The 22,022-nt window shown below is 37.0% G+C and overlaps 2 protein-coding genes across 3 annotated transcripts in view; one reads left to right on the top strand and one right to left on the bottom strand.

Moving 5' to 3' along the window:
- The window catches only part of LOC140165818 (nuclear receptor-binding protein-like), a 33,701-nt gene extending 23,148 nt beyond the window's left edge, over positions 1–10,553 (bottom strand). For both annotated transcript variants that reach the window (XM_072189140.1, XM_072189141.1), the window contains exons 1-5: positions 10,320–10,553; positions 6,821–6,943; positions 5,715–5,822; positions 4,903–5,033; positions 3,569–3,663 (exon numbers count right to left, since the gene is read on the bottom strand). In XM_072189140.1, the coding sequence (XP_072045241.1) occupies positions 3,569–3,663; positions 4,903–5,033; positions 5,715–5,822; positions 6,821–6,943; positions 10,320–10,445 (583 nt within the window). In that variant the 5' untranslated portion in view covers positions 10,446–10,553. The remainder of the gene's footprint in view (positions 1–3,568; positions 3,664–4,902; positions 5,034–5,714; positions 5,823–6,820; positions 6,944–10,319) is intronic.
- Positions 10,554–13,489: 2,936 nt separating this feature from the next.
- Positions 13,490–22,022, top strand: part of LOC140165817 (inactive hydroxysteroid dehydrogenase-like protein 1) — a 46,347-nt gene continuing 37,814 nt past the window's right edge. The window contains exons 1-2 of the mRNA XM_072189139.1: positions 13,490–13,713; positions 21,843–21,965. Coding sequence (XP_072045240.1) covers positions 13,500–13,713; positions 21,843–21,965 — 337 coding nt within the window. The 5' untranslated portion in view covers positions 13,490–13,499. The remainder of the gene's footprint in view (positions 13,714–21,842; positions 21,966–22,022) is intronic.

The raw sequence follows: 22,022 nt of genomic DNA, 5'->3' as shown, positions 1-22,022 counted from the left end.
CAGCATGATATGGCTAGCTAAAATTACATCGGCTGTAAAAAACAACATCATCTACTAAACTAGCAAAGCCAGGGGCAAATAAAAAGATGAATAATGATGCAAGCTTCCAGACAGTATACAGCATTTATATACACAGCTATTGGTATTTATTATGAGCGTGATGTAAACATGATTCTTTTTGTAATTGGTCTAGTGTATAAGGACGGATAACAAAGTTTGAGTGTCAGCAAATTAACTTGTCGATAGCTTTTTAAGATGCATCCATATTCACAAAGGTACCGTATATAAATGTAGAGAATTTACATTGAACATATGACTGTCAAAAATGGGTTAAGCGTCTCTCTATATATTCTGCATCCTAATTTTCTCTTCACTGAAATAAGTCAGTGTCCCTGGTGACATATTGTTGGTAGTTTTATAATCCAATGCAGGGGGGTAGTAAAACCTTAGCACTGAAACCAAGAGATAATGCAAGCAGCCTCCCCATCCCTCCCCACCACCACCACCTCCCGATTCTTTATAGTCAATGCATAAACTACAAAGCAGTATTCCTCTCCCGGAGTATGCACTGGCTATCATCGTTTGTGAACTGGGAAGGCGCTTTACTGTGGCAGACTATCGGCAGATAATGTGAACAATCAATCAGCAGCAGTGCATCATTACGCACTGGGCCCTTAAAGCAAGCAAATGTATTCAAATGAATGTTTCTTACTATACAGGGTCCCCCCAGGGCTAGATTTCATGCCAGTTTGTGGAAATCAAAACCATCTGAGTCGCTTCACTTGCTGCATGATTCAATGAAAAAAATTGATTCTCGCAACAAATGTTACGAGAATCATAAGGAGAATCGATTCAGTGATTTTCGTCAAATCTGAGGCCCTGGTTCGCCCTCTGCCAACCATGGACCTTATGTCAAATAGTGGCACAGTTGGTTTGCACTAACTTTATGATTTTTAAAATAAGGATACTTTTCATATTCTTCTTGCAGATGTACGACCAACATGTAGATACTGGTTTCAAAATACACCAAACAGTGGTAATTATAATGTATTTAACTAAAATTCTTGATTGCATCTCAGCTCTAGGCTATGAAACTAACATATAAATTGTCCAACCTACAATCTTATTATCAGCCACACACACACTAGACCATTTACATTTTTTGAATGCAAGTAATCAACATCATAAACAAATAACAATATTACAATGATAATGGCAAAGAAAATGTGATCAACAAGTTAGAACTGATGTGCTAAAGTACACATGTATGTGCGTGTTACTTCTGACTCTTTTTTTTTTTATAAGGGATGTAATGGGGGTACAAGAGCTCACTTTCCTGAATATCATCCTAGCCCTCGGTGGGTCCCTTAAACATTTTTTGCTCTTTTTACGCTTAAATACCTTGATTTCTTTTCTTTTTTTAAATTACCGTATTCGTTCCAATAAGCGCCCACCCAGGGTATTTTCAATTTGCTTAAGGGTACCAATAATGTTGAAGTGACCGATAGATGTCGATACAGTGAAATAGCTGTAGGACTACAAGTCCTGCGTAAACTTGCAATACATTTTCTGCATCAAAAAAGCTACTAGAACATCTTAGGACCCTTTTATAATGTCAATTTGTCCCTAATAAACGCCCCTCATGAAAAAATAGGTAAATGAGGTAAAAAAAATAAGCACCCACCCAAAATGACTTTGTTAAGCGCCATGGGCGCTTATTGGAATGAATACGGTACCTTAAAAATAGATGATAAAAAAATAAAATCTCATTTTCAGATTTTTTTTTTTTGATTTTTCTAAGACCCTGATTTCCAGAAACTTGGCAAAAAGGGGTAACTGGATGAGTGGGATCACACATCCCTGTCACCTATTTTCAGTGAGTACCCCCTCCAGTGTATCAACATTGCACATAATTACTTCAAAGTGGCAAAAACTGAGAAAATACCTGCATAAAAACAACACACTAGCGTTGTTAAACAGAATGTGTAGGCCTTTGGTGAATGTATGAATGTTTATAAGCAAATGGATGGGCATGGATGGGTGTAGCTTTTTATCATGTGTGCATATGGTGATCTGTTTCTCTTTGTCTCAGTGCATGCCCAATTATACTGACCAATAATAATGCAAAGCAATTCTGACATGAGTAGCCAAGAAGATACAAATGCTTTATCCACCTTTAACTGCATCAAATTAATTATTAAGTACAATTTTATTATTTATAGTATGCTTCGCTTTAGCCTTATTATTATTATTAAAAATTAATATATGGGTGAGCATGGTTACCACAGAAAATGAGAATGTGCTTCTTATGGACTCATTAAATACATAACATTAACACAACAAAACATACATGATATTAGAATTCCAAACACTGTATAAATAGAAGTGCTACCACTCACTCAATGCAACATTCCACAAAATTATCAACATATATTGATTTCTTGAGAACAGAGTTTATGTACATGTGTGTCATTTTGATTCTTGCATACTGGCAATAGATTACTTTAAAATGGTCCCTTTATAACTCGGAGGTAAAATTTCATTTCGCAGAGAATCCATTTGGATTCTCACATCAGCATTTTAACATATTCTTTAGATTCTCCCAGCATCACCGAGAATCCAATTTGGATTCTCATAACAGCATTTTAACATATTCTTTGTTTCAGCATCACCGAGAATCCAATTTGGATTCTCACAACAACATTTTAACATATCTTTAGATTCTCCCAGCATTTACATTAACCACTTCAACAAATCTATAAGAATCTCTTTAAATTCACGCAAATCAATATTAATCGATTAATAGGAGAATCTCTGCATGAATATATTCTCATCAAATTTCTAGGCCTGTAACCGGTGAAGTGCTGTATGTGATTACGCAGAGCGCTGGTAGTGACCCTGACAACTATGCACCTGTTTGCAAGAATTGATAGTCACCCTCTACAGTCCATCCAATACAAGGGTTGGCTTAAAGTTATCGTGGATTTGTCACTATGCACAAACCAAAAGGTTGACACTAGTATTGTTTAATTACTGATTCAATATTGTCTCAAGAAAACTTAACCCAACATTTGAATATCGTAATGGATGCTTCATTAAATAATTACAATATTTTCTTCTTCTTTTTTTCTTTCAAAAAAAGAATCCATAACAAATTTGTCATGATTGTGATATCAAAAAACACAATGAGAATCATGATTTCTGCATGGAGCTGAACAAGCAGATTTATTTTCCGGATAAAATGAATCTCTTAGTGAAATATTGGTATTTGTTTAGTTCATTGTTTTCAAATAAACAATAAATGATGTAAGAGATTATTTTGACTGTGCAATTTCTCTGACCCCCATTTTCTAAATCAAGAAAAAACATGTAACATGCTATTTACACAGAAACATACAGCTACATGTATACAACTCTATATGCAGAAATCATGACAATATTTCACATAAAACAGCAATGTTGCATTGAACCAATGAAAAGATGATCCCAGTGAAAGAGAATAAAAAAAATCAAACCAACCAACAAAGAAACCAAACAAACTTGTGCGAAAAAAAGTAGACTATCTTACCTGAACCGATTTTGATGAGACCGTTATGCTGAATGAATGTTGTGTCTGTTGTGAGATTACCGTGGACTATAGGTGGGTCACAGGAATGCAAATAACTAGAGAGGGATAAGTAGATATAATAACAGCCATATACAACTTAGGATTGAAAACAAATATATCGCTATCCTCAGCAGGATCCAAGATGTGGAACTCATCACTTCTAAGAAATAACTTTAAAGAGTATAGACGACTTGATATGTTATGTCATTGTCTGGCAGTATGCGCGCAAATTATGGCAATTTCCATTGTTTGCTCAGGGCATGTGCATTCTAAATAGCCCACCACATTTCATATAGTACAAGAAAGCCATTGAACAGTGTAGCGGTTCGTTCAAGCATATCGATAGACCAATCCCTCGCCTTTTGTTGATAAACAATGATGTCAAGTAGTCTATAGTTATGTTGAATTATACTGAGACATTAGATAGGTAAAGATACTGCCAATGCATGCTTTAAGTGTCTGGCTGTTTTTTTGGCATATATGCTCTGATCAGCTCGTAATCGGCGGGACTCATAAAATCAGGGATTAATACACAATAGTGTACAAACAGCTTGGCGCAGCGCCTAAGCAATCCATGTCTTGCGTATTGCTTGACAGACACGAGCTTTTGTGAATTTACACAAGACTTAAGTTGGGACTTAACTGCTGCACACAGTAATAAAAACTGAATAATTCTCGCTTATTACGAGCTGATCATAGTATTGAACAGACTCCCTGTTATAATTTGTTATGTAAGTTAACTATTCCTACAAGTCTGTATTTTCCTTCCCAGCACTATATGCTGGTACCATTTATACGCTTGAGTGAGAGAAACAAATTAGAGGATTAAGGTCTTGTATTTATTTAAGTACATTTCATAAATGGCACTGCCAGGATTCAAACCTGGAAGCTGCCAATCATGAGTGGAAACCCCTTTAGCTATTAATACCCAAAATAATCATGACCGCATAAACTACCAGATTGATCTTATGAATTTGTGACTATTTGTGCCATTTGGTGATTTGTTTGATCTTAAAATTGTCAAATTTGGTACATTTTATACAAGCGTACAATCTGTACATGCACATGTGCTAAAATGGCAAACATGGGAGCCATCTTACGAAGATAAATTTTAACTTTATAATAAAATCACACCGACTTATTTATGCTAAATTAAACATTTTAGTCCAATCTGGACAAAATTTCAATACTCATTTGAAATTCTTTAGTAATTTACTGTTGACATACCTACCATACCAGAGAAGTGTAGTACCGGTACCTGTGTAACACCACACCATACGTCACAAAAAACTTACCTTAATGCTGACAATATCTGTGTGCACCATCTTTTCCAAGACTTGTCACCAATGGAACAGCTTATCTTTTTTATTCTCATCAGAAACTGTCTTAGTGACCCTGAAGACATGTATTCTGTGATGAAAATAACCTGCAAGTGTTTGGAGAGGAATAAGAATAATTAGACAAACACGGACATCCAATTTTTGATAAGAATTTATGCAGTACTTGCCTGCTGTGGAAAGCGACACCCCCCACCCGGTGATCTGGCATAACGATTCCTCCAAGTTGCTAGTTATCCAACCCAGCACTTTTCTTAATCAGAAACTTCCAGAGGAAATTCAGTACGATAGTAATAGAAACTTGATCATTCCCCACTTACCATCTTTTGGAAGTTATGCAAGGAAAAAGCCCCTGTCAAAATAATTATTAAATTTTCAGCATTTGGTAAAAATAAATCAAATTTTAGACACATTTAAAGCTTTTTATCCCTCCCCCACGAACAAATCACTTTGAAACCCCTCCCAATTGTTCCTCCTGAAAACAATACCTGATACTGCCACTGATGTGCAGACAATCAATAAATATGTTCACTATTTCTACATGAAAACACAGGGACTGAAAATGAGAAAAGACCTTTAGAATGCTCTTCTGGTCTCTTTAAGAAGAGCTTTTAGAAGAGCAGTTTGCACATGTGGTCATTAAAGCATAATGAATTTAACTAGTCATCCAGAGGATCTATAAATCGCTCTTGCAAATACAACTTAAGAAGAGCTGTAGAGGAGTGATTGCTCTCACTCTTCTCAAAAGGCAGTCCCTGATAACATCTTACCCTAGGTTTCTCCTTGTCTGACTTTGTATCTGTCCAATACTTGTGGAATTTGACAATATTGGGATGCTCTAGTTGTATTAGATTGTCAAAGACTACTTTGATTTTATCCTGGAAAAACAAAAACATTGAAAAATAAGTTCAGTCATACATTTTATACAGTAGTGAAACTACTATTTTAACCTTCATTCTTTTCCATATGATTAACTGTTAAACCAGCAGGGACAACACACATTGCGATTTACTTCTCTTTTTGAGCCTATTCGTTTTACTAAAACATTAAAAATACAGGTTCTTGGACGTGTTTCAAATTAGAGAATAAACGATATGAATTTTTGTTTTTACTCTCCTCTGTACGTGTGATAGACGACTGGACAGGTCCAATATTTTGAGTATGGATTAGTGCTGTCGTCGGCACCGTTTTTTTATGTCGACATGTTGATATAATTTGTGTGTCGACATAAAAAAAATTCTAACAAAATTTTTAGAATTTTTTTTATGTCGACATGTCAGGATATGTGCCGATGTTGACATTATGTCGACATAAGGCATGTCGACGACAGCACTATTATAGATGATAAAAATATTGGACCTGACCTGCCTGTTGTCTATCACATGGTAGAGGATAGTAAACACAAAAATTCATATTGTTTTATTTAGCAAAAAATAAGTTACCGTCATGAAAACACCCTTTTGTGAAAATTGTGATTTATGAAAGAAACTTGTTTGCCATTTTAGTTGCGCCTACTGCGACCTCGTTCGTGTATTACGCTTTAGTACGTGCTACATGCTCGCGCCTAGACAAGCGTCTTCCGCGATGACACAGCTGCTGCCATCTATTGTGTGATAGATGGCATGCAGAAACCAATGAAATTCAGTGCTAACCAGCTAAGTCACATCCACTGACTAAGAATGAATATTTGATTGAATATGGAAAATTTATATTTTTATTCCCAGTCAGGTTAAACTGCATGTTTAGATTTGAGCTGTGTTTCATCAGACAAAACATCATATCATATCTTTTGTTTAATCAAAAAATACATTGTACAGTAATACTCTTTTTCTGACATTAAGTGCACATATTGTTTAGATATGTGTGATGAAGTTACCTCTTGTGCTTTGAAATCTCTCCTGGCAGAAAACTGTACTTCATTCCATACTACTTCCACTCCTTCTTCTGTATCCATGGCCAGGTAGGCCACATCAATACCGGGCACATCCCGTTGAGTTACCTGAAAATAAATCATAACAAGTAAATTAGACAAATCTGTTTCCATAGACAAATCTGTTTCCATAGCCAGGCACATCACGTTGAGTTACCTGAAAATAAATCATAACAAGTACCGTAGACTAATTAAGCGATGTGTAAATTGTAGGGGTGTCTACGTTTACACGTTTCACATTTAACCAACCGTAAAATGCACTATCCGTTTAGGAAAATAACTAACCGTTTAAACGTTAAAAAAAAGTTTTTGGCGACTTTAGAGAACCTCGAATAAATGCCCCGGAGGCGTTGCATTTTTCCAAAAGGAGCGTTTTTATTGGAAATGAATTGAAAAAAGTAAAAAAAACTTTAAAATCGGGTTAAATTTCCCGATGGTGCTCCTATAGAAAGGAGGGATTTACAAGTACCTAATAAATGGTGGCGCCCACAGAACAGCATGGTTAATGACATTTTCGTGGTAAATACAACACATAAGTGCATCATCAAGCAATGATCTGGTGAAATTCTACCATAATTAGGCAATGAAATGGATGGAAGTTTGAGTCGTAGTAGGTTTTGTCCATGCAATTGAATTTAAAGATCGTCAATGACTGATGCAAGTTTTAAAAGCTTACTCAAAGTCAAACTTTGAGAGGAGAGGAGAGCGTGGCCTAGCGGTTAAGGCATAGGACTGTGAACCCAAGGGTCAAGGGTTCGAATCCCAGGTCCGGCTCTTTGTGTCCTTGAGCAAGACACTTCACTCTACTTGCTTAGTGCTTCGGAGGGCACTTTAAGCTGTCGGTCCCGTGTACATGCATATTTTCTCACATTAATGTAGTGTGCACGTTAAAAAACGTCACAGGCTATTCGAAAAGAGCAGGGGATCATCCCGGTCATGTTGACTGTACTTCAAAATACACTCATCTACTCTAGGTTCCAGAGTAAAAAAAATAAGTACAGCTTGTCTGTGCGCAGTCTTGACAATACTCATACATATGAGGGAGGCACTTATAAGGAAGAAGAAGAAGAAACGATATGGCATGGAATTTGGAAATGTTTGCATTTTTGTCAATTTTTCGTTCGTTTATCCGAGGGGGAGTGTTTATTACAGACAATACGGTAGGTCCAGTGGTTCTCCAAACTTACAAAGTCGCCAAAAACTTTGAAATAAAGATTTTTTTTTACATACGTTTACACAGTTAACCGACCGGATTGTGGTCCATTTAAATGGTTAGACAAATTACCGTTTTAATTTACACCCCTAGTAAATTGTGCCCCCCTCCTCGAATAATGAAAGAATAGATACCCCTCATGATACAGTAAATAACAAAAGAAATTATTCCACAATAGAGAGTGGTCAACAGAAATGTGTCATCTTCAAAAAGGAAAATGGCCATAACTCCCTTATACTTTGGTGTATTCAGCTGGGGTTTTCACCATTCAATTTCGTTTTTTGATACTCTTTCCATAGATACCAAACTTTTTTTTTTGAACTTTTTTCTTCAACTAACCCCAACAAATTTGGTATCCATGGAAAGAGCATCAAAAGAAAGAGAATGGTAAAACCCAGCTGAATACACCAAAGTACACTATATAAGGGAGAAAGCCCATTTTCCTTAAATTGATGATGACACATTTCTGTCTGTCAACTTCTGGTAGATATGAAATGATGGAAACATGCAGCATCCAATCAATAACACAGTAAAAACATGTCATAATGTGGCTACCGAACGAATCTGCAGATGAAACTGTCAGTAAGCTTTACAAAACTGTCTTAAAAACACACCAAAGTTTCATTAAATCACCTGAACAAAAATGCAATCTTAATATTTTATGAGAAATTTACACGATTTTGATGTTAAAAATGTAGTAAAAACACAATTTTTTGGTGATCAAATGATGTCTTGTGTGGTATGACTGGAAAGATCGCAAAATTTTGCTTTAGTTGATGTCTTGATGATGTAAAATAATAAATATTCATGAGTTGGGCGAGAATATACGAGATAAAACGAGAGCCCATCATCATGCCATGCTAAAATAGCAGACGAAAAATGGCATCGCCTAAGTCACTTGGTCAGTGGGAAATTACTCCGTGGACTCGTGGAGCACCAACTTTGGATCATAATTTTACACTTTTCAGCATTGTATTCTTTCTCAAATTGGACATGTTTGTTGTTGTTGAGATTATTATTTTTCTCTAGACTTAGCCTTTAGGAAATAATTCCAATCTGTATTTCATTCATTCATTCATTCATTTTATTTTCATCATCATCAATACATACATAATCAGCATAACAGAAATAAACTATGTTGAAAATAATGATGTGATGAGGTAGATGCATTACAAAGCCAAAGGCCTGAAAGACAATGCATCACCTTTCTATTTCTAAGGCCCTTCACAATTGAGTCTTAGTTTCCCGTTTCATGGTTGAAAACAAGGGATGAGGCGACTTTTAATTATTAATTATTAATTATCTATTATTTTCTTTATTTTAAAACAAGTGGTGATTAGTGGTCGCATCCTACATCAACCTGTTTTGATCTGAACATGCATTCATACATACACGCTATATAACGGCGCGCGTGATTGGTCGAGAGCCGGGCATAAACGGCCCGGATTTGCGATCGCGGGGTAGGGAAAACGAAGGAAATTCATGTTTTTTAATGATGTTACTTGTTATTTTTTGTTATTATTTTGATGAAATAAGAATCACAAAATGTTCTGGTATGTATGAACGGGGTAAGCGGCCCTCGGGCATAAACAACCGTTTAGTCATGAAAATATATGAATGAACCCCTAATTTAATTATTTTACAACTATGTTTGATTTTGTAAGTAAAAGTCAGAAAGTAGCAAATGGAAGTCATTAAAAGTTATATTAAAAGAGACAATCCAAAATAAAAATAAAATAATTAAATATTTTGCGATTCTCTACTTTGGACGCGCGGGAAACAGAAAACTAAGAATTAATTGTAAAGGGCCTTACATTAAATCATATATAATAAGTTTAGATATTTACACAAGAAAGAAAAAATCAGTAAAAAAAAAATAGAGTTTAGAGTTTGCAGTTCTAAATCATGTAAATGGTATGATTTCGGGAGGTAGTTTCTACACAGTAACACTAACAGATACAAATTACAAAATCGTCATTTCACGGACTCGCTCACGTTAGCAAATTTGTGATTACCGATTCTCGAGGAAAAAAATATAAAAACTACCTGCTTTCAAAAATATCATTTTAAATCGTAACTTTATATAAAGCACCTGGTCAAATTTTATGTTTCAAACATCATTTTATCAAACAATGTTGTACTGTACATACAAATATGCTGAAATAAATGACATACGGTACCATGCATTTTATTTTATGTATTTTAAAACATGATCGTGTAAATTGAGCTTACCTTCACACGTCGTTTTTGCCACCTTCCACAGGGACTTTCCTCTAAAATGTCTCTTTCATCTTCACTTTCATCGTCACTATCGTGTGAGGATTCCACTCTTTCATCATTGGCCCCGGTAGTCGTCATTATTTGACCAAATTCTATTCCAAATCAGCTCTGCAAATACATTTTCCTACTTTTATCTGCCATGATCGCTGATGAAAAGAAAAATATATTTTGGGTTGGACGCTTCGCTGGTTTTCTATTTTTTTTTTTTTTTTTTTTGTTGAATAAGAAATATGGGAACCAAATTAATTGTTGCATACGACCGTGCTCTTCATGCAGTTTGAATATCTAAATAAAATAGAGAACAAATTTCTTTATTTTAAATAATTTTAGATCACAAACATGATGAAAAATAATCAAAACTTAATTATTATTATTATTTTATTTTATTATTTAAAGACAAAAAATGTTATTGAAAATTATATTTAAACAACATTTCCTGAACCTAGCTCGGAATAACGTTTTCATAGACAGCACGAACCGAGAACACTCATGCACATATAATAAGTAGTCACTCATTTTATTCACAGGAGCACATGAACATGATTATAATTTTATTTTAGGGGCTGTCATTCGGAATGGGGGTCATGAATTATGCCTACACACAGACATTTATACTGGGGGGGGGGGGGGTCATAGAATTTTTATACCAAAAATAGGGGGTTATAATTTTCATAACCAAAAATAGGGGTTTTAGAATTATTAAGGGCTGGTGACTCAAAATTTCCATTTTATTATTTCCAATTATTATTTTGTGCATACAATTTTATAGTTATATAGGCCTAATGCAAATTTGTGCTTGGACCTTTTAATATGCTCCACTCACTTTCTTCACACTTTTAGTTTTTGCGCATTCCGTGCCTTAGTTCTGGCGGCAATGGGCAAAGATTGTCTTGAGTCTGTGTAGGGACTAGGCCTTAGGGAGAAGGGAGGGGGTCATAAAATTTTCGACCCAAGATAGGGGGGTCATAAAAAATTTAGCCCACAATCAGGCGGCGAGTGGCATGATGGTCGGAGAGAACTGGCAAAACCGCTCGGCCGTATGGCATTTTCCATATACTTAGGGACCGTTCATAAATACTTTGGTGGGGGGGCTGGGCAAAGTGTGGGGGACACAAAAGTTTTGAGTTGCACAAAGGGGGACCAAAAGTTTTGGTTACTAAAGGAGGGGGGGGCAAAAAAGTTTTAAACAACAAAATACCCAAAGAACAAGAGCATACAAAATTTTTAGCGCTACGCGCATATATGTACCAATAAAGCCCTTTTTACCACGATTATGACCCAATGAGTGTAAAATACATTTTGGCGTGCTACGCGCGCTCATTACCGATGTCCCATTAAAGCCTTTTGGAATCCCAAAGACTTAACATGTATTCCATAGTCGCTATAAGAAAAGGGTGATTATGTATGTATCCCACTGATAATACCGGGTCAAAAAAAGAAAGCTGGCTACGCCCCTGATAAACAAGTCCCAAGTATTAAAAATCTTGAGTATGTACCCAGATGTTGCTCTGAATTTCCAATGGATAGCGACGGGGAAAGGTGGGGGCATGTGCCCTGGGCGCCACTCTTAGGGGGCGCCAAATTAACCAATTCAGCATCGATTCTGCGCCACTCTAAGCGATGAAAGTCAAAATTTTCGCACGCTTTGCGCGCATATCAGTACAGAGTCCTTTGAAAGATCAATTTAAGATATTCTTTCATTATAACCAAAATTAATTAGTGGTAGTAGGCCCTATTTGTGCTCCGGGCGCAATAATTATTTCAAGAATCGGGAGCGACACCTATCCTTAGCCCTGGGTGCCACAAGCCCTAGCTACGCCACTGTCAATTTCCTTTTTGTATTACTTTTATTTATTTATTGGTTATAAGAATGAAACAAAATTAGAATGCATAAATTGAAATTAAACTTCATACAAGTCACAGCGTGTGAAAAACAACTTAAACATTCAGGCCTATAATTGTGACTGAGTTTGCACAAATGGAGTAGCCCCCTCCCCAGACTGTTTTTAACCTCTTGGAAAGCTGAGACGAATATACCTAAAGTATATTCGTCTCAGTTGGAAAAAGGGGGGGGGGTCAAAAAGTTTTATATGTCTAAAGAGGGGGTCAAAAAGTTTTAGGTTCTCTGGAGGGGGGGTCAAAAAAGTTTTCACTCCAAAAATTTCAAGTGCCCAGCCCCCCCACCAAAGTATTTCTGAACGGTCCCTTAGTACTCTGTTTTGTGGGGTTCATTATCGAACCCCAACCGTGACGGGTTTAGCTTGTATTTATGTTATTTGTTTGTGATATATCAAGCGTTTTAAAATTTCAAAATAATCCCATTCAATTGAATTTAGAGAATGCCCGGCGCATACCACCTGCCCACAATGGCTTCTGGTCTACTAAAATTGGCTATGATGTAATGCATCATTAAATGGATCTGGCTTGTGATTGGTCGCTCAGATCTCGTTATGGTTTTTCCTCCGGGCACCTGCCATTACCATTAATAACTACATGGTACACGGTTATACCGGCAACAATGCCGCCTTTTGTGTTGTGTAATTGCATGAGCGCGTCAGTAAGTGCATGAGCGCGTCTTGGACCCGGGGTCTTGGACTGATAAACAAGTATTGACAGTGCGTGTGTTAGGGACTTTGCCCGTTCAAAGTCCTGATTAGAATGCAATGTCCATAGTCGATAACTCGGGATTTTTGCGATTAATAAACTGGTAGATTCTAAAATCAAAATTTTTCAGTATTGAAGTGCCAATATAATTATGACATTATGATATGTTGCATTCAGTAATATAAGCCTATACGTACACTTTACTTTTACTGTCACTAATATAATTAGGCCTATATAAACTTTTTCTTCACAATTTTATACTGGCCTACTGAGTATTTTGATGTATAATTTCGAGTTCAACTGAATACTTTCCATCATGATAACATCCCGGGGATAACATGCTTTTATTTATCAAAAATAGACAATGGCATAGCCAACCCCTACCCCCCCCCCACAGGGGGCCCAGACTCATTGCACAGCCCCTATTGCACAGCCCCTTTGATACGCGGTGATTGATAAGGTGATTGAATGCTCTTCAACATCTTGTTAGCGGCTATTTAGTTTCCATGCAAGGTGTAGGTGAAAAACATGGCGGCCTCCATAGACAGTTTTAATTTTTTATTTGACGAAATTTCAAAGAGCTTTCAAGTGTATAACGAAGCTTTTGCACTCTTAGGTGCATACTATGTGACGCAAAGAACTGTTCGAACTATCTACAAATTTCAAAGGGAAATCAGGGTTCATTTTTGGTCTAGGGTCGGCGGAAATGCAGACTACGTTCGTCAGTTCGGAGAATGGGCAGGTAAGCTTAAAATAAAAGTGCAAGTGCCCTTCAAAATAAGGAATGCTGGACGGTTCGCACCCTTTCAATTTCGGACCCGTGCACTTTCGCCCCCTTTCTATTTCGCACCCGTGCACTTTCGCCCCCTTTTTATACCGCGGGTATTGTGCTGCTGCCATGCTGTTGTCGTTGATTGATGCACGATCGATTGCTTGAACTCCCGGCGATGCGGCGTAGTATGTTTATAGTACTGGGCCGTCGGGCATGCACTTATTAAGTCATGATAAACCCGGGAAGGAAAGAAAGAAAGGATATTTTAAAACAAAATAGAGGAACAATTTTTTTTCTCAGAATATATTACAGGCCAGATATTTTAGCAGCAGGCTTACCCAAAATAATGAAATAATTAGAATTCAATGATAAAAATAGTAATAATAATAGATTTATATTTAATTATTAATTATATTAATATGTATAAAAACAGGGGAAATTTGTTCCAACTGACGACCAAAGGATGGATCCAAAAGGATACAAGTGTCAACAAGCAATGGATAAAATTAAAAACAATGAAAGTATGACACAAAATCCAATGGGGGAGTAACACAAAACATATAAACAAAGTTAATTTAATAATATAATATGATGATAATAATAATATGATATAAATAATAACAATAATAATAATATTAATAATAATAATAATAATAATATTAATAACAATGATAATATTAAATATAAACAAAGTTAATTTAAAAATACAGTATGATGATAATAATAATATTAAATATGATAATAATAAGAATAATAATAACAATGATAATAAGGGGCTGTGCAATAATTATTCCCCCTTGGGGGTTAATTTCCGAACGTCCCGCCAAAAATCGCTTGCCCCCCCCTCTGCCTGCCAAAAATCACTTGCCCCCCCCCCCCCTCGGCCCGCCCCAAAATTTTCAAACCTTAAATGGTCTAGATATATGTTGCGAGCAGAGCGAGCAGGATAATTTGCATATTAAAGCGTTTCCGTACTGTTTTCCCAAGCATTAGAGCGTTTTGTTTAAAAGGCGCCACATGAATGTGTGCCAAAAATCACTTGCCCCCCCCCCCTCGGCTGGCCATAAATTGCTTGCTTTCGGCTCGTCAAAAATTTCTTGCCCCCCAATTTTCAGGGCTCATAATTATTGCACAGCCCCTAATAATAACAATGATAATAATAACAGTAATAATAACAATAATAGTTATAATAATAAATTGAATATAGCGTTTCTGTGTTTAGTTGCAATTCATAATATTTGTAGCTAAGTTCCAAAATAAATACTTTAATGTGTAATTGTAAGAAAGAAAGAAGAAAGAAAAACAAAGAAAGAAAGAAGAAGAAAGAAAGAGAAAGAAAGAAAGATAAAAAAGAAGAAAGAAAAAGTATTTAGCGGATTAAGATACCGCGTAAGATATGCCGTGGTGTTAATGAAGCATCGTCATAATGAGTCCGTGATTGACAGGCCGGTAAACAAAATGAATCATGAACATATAAATGTCATTCATTTGCAATGCAGAATTGGATAGCATTTTTTTCACAAATTTGTTATTTATTAAAACCATATTTATACAGGGTTACCCTTCAGATAAATCAGCTATTACAGGGGCCCTGTGTCATGAAAACAATATACACAACAATTTGTAGAATTATATATAGGCCCTATTATAATGTAAAATTTTTTTTAAAACATAAACATCAAAAAAAGCATACATCAAATATATCAAAATTCATTAAAAGTATTTACATTTCTTTGTTTTATACAATTTACGTAACACTTGTAGAAATATATATATATATTAAATATATTAAATATATATATTAAATTAATTAAGAACACAGACAAATACATCATTCATTAAAAGACATAAAAGTTAAAACATTTGGTTCATTATTTACATTTCTCATTAAAACGATCATAAAACTTTCCTGATTAATAATATTTTATATTTGGCAAAGAATATGGATGCAATTGTAATATTTCTCAATGTGCAATCATAACATATTGTTCAGAAATAAATATCTTTGTATGCATGTATTTCTTGACAAGTTTATACGGCACGCTGTGACATGGGCCCGGGGCTTGTCAAGCAATCGATCGTATTCGTCACTAGGCATATGGCACTTTTGCGTGTCTGTTTACGGTACCATTGATTGAACCCACACCATACCCGGCGCTTTCCCGCAAGTCATTCATTACATAACGGGTTGAAGAAGTCACACCTTATGTATACAGTCACGCAGCGCGTGGCCCTGGACTTAATCAAGCAATCGATCCGATGCGGGTATGTTCTGGGGACGAATATATGCGTGCTACTGCCTAGTCACCGTGGCTACCATTGCATTGATTGAACCCATGTCACGCCCGGCGCTTTCGGCGTACTAGTGGTAGCTAATACTCATGGGTGAAGAAAGGTGGCGAAAGTCAGAACAGCATTATCGCAAAGCTGATGCCAGGCGTTTGTTTTTTGTTTGTTTGCATTTGTCTTTGAGAAATTTGCTAATGATTTTTTTCCCATTAGTTTCATGTCAAAGAAGATCAATTCGCCAACATAAAGATGGGATAAAATTATAAATTATAAGCCATCAAATTTTTGGCCATATCAATATTAGGCCCTATATAAATTTTATAGGCCATAAATAATTTAACACTAAATTATATAGCTATTAATAAAGTACTAATAAGGTAATATAATTCTAATAATAATAATAATATAATAATAATAATTATATAAAAATAATAAATAGGCCTAAAATAAAATAGAAATGAAATAAAATAAAATAGGCCTAAGTAAAATAAAATAACAAATCAAAAACATAATGAATACCAATCTTCAGTCGAAGCACAATTAATATATTGTAATAATATAGGCCTATTAAATTCAATCGAACCGGGGAGTCCGTCAACATCCCGGGGTAAACATATACTATTTGCTTTTGTACACGCTGGACTCAGTACCGGTACTGCAAACACAGACAATCAACACTAAACAGTAAAGCTGGTTTCATACTACCCTGCCGCTTGCCGCTGAGCGGCGTGGCGCACGCGCATTGCAGACAAGCGGACACAATCAAGGCTTGTCATTGGTTGAAACGCCCTGCCGCTTGCCGCAGCGGCAAGCGGCAGGAAAGTATGCTGGGGGCATAAACCAATACTATACACATACAACACCCCACTGTGCCGCCGGGAGTTGAAACGATCGATCGTGCATCATCAATCAACAGCAGCACATTACCCACGGTTTAAAAAGGGGGCGAAAGTGCACGGGTGCGAAATTGAAAGGGGGCGAAAGTGCACGGGTCCGAAATTGAAAGGGTGCGAACCGTCCTGTTTCCAAAATAAGCACAAGCAGGCATCAGGAGCCATTTACCCAATGTCATAACATTTTGGCTCCTGGTCAGGGCTGTCAACTCTCACGCTATACGTCCGAACAACTGAATACAAGCACAACGTATGGACCAATATATTTTTGTAAACATTTTACTAGGCCTATAACAAAATGTATATTTCGTACAAATTGTACAACTATAGTTTCTACCCTATGACCTGTAAAAGTTACCTGTTATCAAAGTGTCCACAAAAAACTGGTCATCGCAAGTATCTAGGTATCCCAGGCAAACCTTAGTTAACACATTTGCTAGTAGTCAGCGAAATTCGCCGAGACCGGGGCCCAAACACAATGCATATTTACATAGAAATTTGATTTTTTTTTCGAGAATAGGCTGGTGAAGGAAACCTACATAAATATGTTTTCTATACTTCACTTGACCCAAATATATGATTTTTTATGGGGATAATCAAGTCGCACATGGAATTTTAGAGGGATTTTGATAGCAGTTCCATTAAAAAAAGCTGCTATCGCCATGAGACAAGATCTAGAAACACCCCTAAATGCCGTTTTGGGGAATTTTGCTAGCAGAATCTTTTTGATGAAAGTCAATCTTTGACAAGATGTAACTTTGTTACGGAAAGTGCTATGACAAAAATGTTTTCAGTTTTGGCTTTCTTTACTCAAGGGCTTTAATTTGATGCAGTTTGATGGCAAATTTGAATTAACCTAGCATACCTAAAGTATCTTTGATGCTGAAAACTAAGGATATTCACGCAGGGACAGGCCAAAAACCTTACCTCGATCGTAAAATCCAGCCGATGCATGTCATAAATAATTCATTATTCCATTGTGTAAATGTCAGTGATTGTGTCCATGTATTGTTATTGCACCTGCGATCTCGTGCGAGAGCAGTTGTCAAGCTGAATTTATACTCGATCGCTGGATCACCACGTGAATTCGCCTCTCGAAAACCTCTACAAGGTTGTTGCATCGAGCACGCTGACTGGCTCAGCAATTATCAAAGTAGTTTTGTAAACCAATCAGGTTAGACGTACTTTACTGGCGAGTCACATTAATTAATACCGTAAAAGGCCGTCGCGTTCATTGATTGGCTTACGATTTCAAAGAATGGCTTTTGCAACCAATCACAATACAGGTTATATGATGCCCGTCGGAAATTTTGCATACGTCCACGATGACGTCATGCCCCAGTGCCACGAGGCTGGCTTTTCTGCAAAAGCGAGCGAGTGGTATAAAGTCAGTTTCACACCTGTGATTTAATGGAGCGCATCCACAGCGCATTTGACAGATAAAAATGAAATTGGCAATTCTGAGCAACGTGATTCCATGAAATGGACGATTGTGTAAGTTATTCTACAGGATCGGTAATAATTAACAGCTGGTCTGCTGTATTTGAAGTGCATATTGAAGTTTGTAAGTTTGTGACTTTGTATGTTATGTGCAATTGATATTATAGGAAGCTTAAATTGGCAGGCTCTCATGCAATGTATCAATATATGGACGTTCAGGGCAAGTCATACTGAAGTGAAGTATGACTTGCCCACACAGGGTATACTCTCACGCATTGGCCGTGAGTCATTGGGTCACTTTCTCACAGTCTCACGCTAGACTGCGGAACTCAGTCCTCACAATGATAGTCAGTCACTTATCTTTTGGTCATTAATACGTCTATCATTTGAGGACTGAGTTCTTACCATACATCTTCCGAGGTGCAGTTTCAGACAATAGCTTGGGATTATTGGGGCAGAGGTTATCTCTTGAATTCTTTCATGACCACTGAACTATAGTCAAGCCTTAGTGCCGTACTATTACGCTGCCTTTCGTATTCGCAGAGGAGGACAATTTCGACCTCCTCGTTTGTTTATATACCTAAGTATTTGTCAGTTTTATCTCAGAGATGTTGTAGACCCTCTCTACATATTGTAGTATCTCAGAGCCTTTCCAAGTAACAACTGGAGTGCTTCAGGGTGATGTGTTGGCACCATTCCTGTTCATTATCCTGGTAGACTACCATCTGATGAAATCAACTTCTGGAATTGACGCTGGAATTGTTACCTACCCACGTCGGTCAAGCAGGTATCCTGCCAGGATGCTGAATGACCTGGATTTTGCTAATGATATTGCCCTGCTGGAATCTTCCATAGACTGGGCCCAGTCCAGGGTCTTAGCTAGAAATTGAGGGTTGCCCGTCATTTGAATAAAATTGCCTGTCCTAATTTGACCTTTAAAACATTTGCCAGACATCTATAGCCCATTGGGGGTTCAAAGAGTTTAAATATGTGCTTATGTGTCCTTGTTCTACAAATTGGGTCTACTAAAAAGGGCAATTAGCTTCTCAAAACATACAATTTATAATATAGCATCTGTCAAAGGCATTAATTTTGCCCGTCCCAGGAGCAAACTGGCCGTCTAAAATGATGGCCAGACGGGTGGCTAGCTAAGACCCTGGCCCAGTCACAGCTTACTAGGACTGCAACTGCAGCAGCAGATCTAGGCCTTGTCATCAACGCACCTAAGACAGAATATATGACTGCAAACTGTAACGCCCAACCAGCACTTGAAGTCTATGGTAGTACCATCAACCATGTCACAGACTTCAAGTATTTGGGTTCCAAGATGGGCTCTAGTGTTGGAGACCTGAAAAGAAGAAAAGCGCTAGCCTTGGCAGCTTTCTGGAAACTGGAACGCCTCTGGAGAAGCCTGTCCCTGCCAATCGAAACAAAAATCAAGCTGTTTCAGACAACGTGTGTTACTGTCTTTCTGTACGGGTGCGAGTCATGGGTAATTACCAAGGACATGGAAAACAAGATCAATGCATTTGCAACATCTTGCTACAGAGTCATCATGTTAAACATCAAGCGTGTGGATCGGATTCCAAATGAAACCATCTACAACCTGACCAACACCACTCCACTGGTTGCCAGAGTCAAGATTCATCAACTCAAATTTCTTGGCCATATACTGCGTCTTGAAGATGGCGAGCCTGTGAAAGAATATGCGCTTTATATTACACCACATGGGAAGAGGAAACTGGGACGGCCGCGACACTGTACTTACAGTATGTCCAGCACCTCCTGGGAGATACTGAAGGATGCTGCAGCCAAGCAAAATTGTTTCGCTTGCCCGGGATTGCATTAGTTTGAGAAGGCTTGTGGTCGCCTGCTTCGCAGCCGACTGATGATGATGATGACATATTGTAGAAACATCACAATTAATGCTGCTCAATATAATACATCCAAATCATGAAAATTAAGAAATTTTGCAGCTCCAATATTGTGACCACTTTTGCACTAAGTAAATTACTCCCATGAAGATTGCAGGTTTTGCTAGCTCAATGAATGTTGAACCCACCCAAAAGATACAATGAATCAAATCCATGGGTTCCTACAAGTCCCCAGATCAAGTAGTATGCTTTCATTTTGATTACGACTCCGAGAATTACAGACCATGTTTTGTGCTTGCTACATGAGCCTATCTGGAGGCACGCATAAGAAGAAAGTTGCAATGATTTTGTTTGGCCTCCCTTTCTTTGAGAATTGTGTGCACTGCAATGCATTCAATGGGGAGACAATAGGTACAGTGATGGTAAGTCGGTAATCCCCTTAAGGGATCCAAAATGAGCGTTTATTGCGTTTCGACAGTATTGTTTGTGGGACATGAGAGCACCTCAGACCTATCGAATTGCATTCTGGATCTGAAGCATGTCTTTCTGATATCAAATAATTTTCATTTTTTAAAATCACAATATAATACAAATTTTATGACAAATTATAAAAATTTGATATTTTTCAAATTTTGATATATAACAGTCCTCGAAGTAAATTATATAAATCTAATGATATATTCTTAAAGTGTATGTAGCAGGGAGGAAAAGCCGACGGTCAAATGAAAATTTTGACCTTTCATATTGAAGATATGGATTTTTTTCCCAAAAAGACCTAATATTTTTTGGTGTTTTGGGAAAAAAAATCCATATCTTCAATACGAAAGGTCAAAATGTTCAATTGATCGTCGGCTTTTCATCCCACTTACATACACTTTAAGTATAAATCATCAGATTTATAAAGTTTACTTCAAGTACTGTTAAATATCAAAAATATCAATTTTAATGATTTGCCATAAAATGTGTATTAAATTGCGAATTTCAAAAAATCAAAATTATTTGATATCAGAATGACATTCTTCGTATTCAGAATGCAATTCATATGTCTGATGTGCTCTAATGTCCCAAAATAAATACTGTCCAAACGTTCATACCCCAGCCCTTAATACACACAAATTTATAAATTGCAGTAAACCATAAACACATGCCGAGTACCTTGATGGGCCAGCGTTTGCGGCACATGCTTTTACATTCAAACTTTTCATTGCATGCATTTCTTTACTAAAAGAAGCAAATAAGGGCTTGTTTCTGCACTTTAAATACCCTAAAATCCATTGATCCCACATACCATGGGCCCTACATGTAAGGCAGCCCACTCACTCTACTGGACCCCACCTCCAAGTGGTCCATCCCTCAAAAAATCCTCCCTGATTTCAGAATTCAATTGTACACTTGCACACTTGCTCTTTATGGAAAGGTAACAGACTTTCCTAGCCTGTGCATTAAAAATGAGCATTATTTTATTTTATTCTAGCATCAGTTTAAGAAACTCGTTAGCATGGTGTACTGTGGTGTGGTCTGTTTGGCTCTGATGTTGTTCACCTTACAAATTACCAGTGTTGTACTGACATAGTATCACATTCATTTGGATCTGTTTTTTCAGTTATTACTGGTTCAACAGATGGCATTGGCAAGGCATATGCCCAAGAGCTAGCTAGCATGGGGGTTAATATTGTTCTCATCAGCAGATCAACTGAGAAACTACGCAGGGTAGCCAAAGAATTAGGTAAGTTGTGCAGCTTTAAGGCCAGAGTAATGGAAGACACATTCGTCCACGACGGAA

This window comes from Amphiura filiformis, chromosome 12 (assembly GCF_039555335.1).
Source record: "Amphiura filiformis chromosome 12, Afil_fr2py, whole genome shotgun sequence".
Lineage (NCBI taxonomy): Eukaryota > Metazoa > Echinodermata > Ophiuroidea > Amphilepidida > Amphiuridae > Amphiura > Amphiura filiformis.
This window is presented reverse-complemented; position numbering and strand designations above follow the sequence as displayed.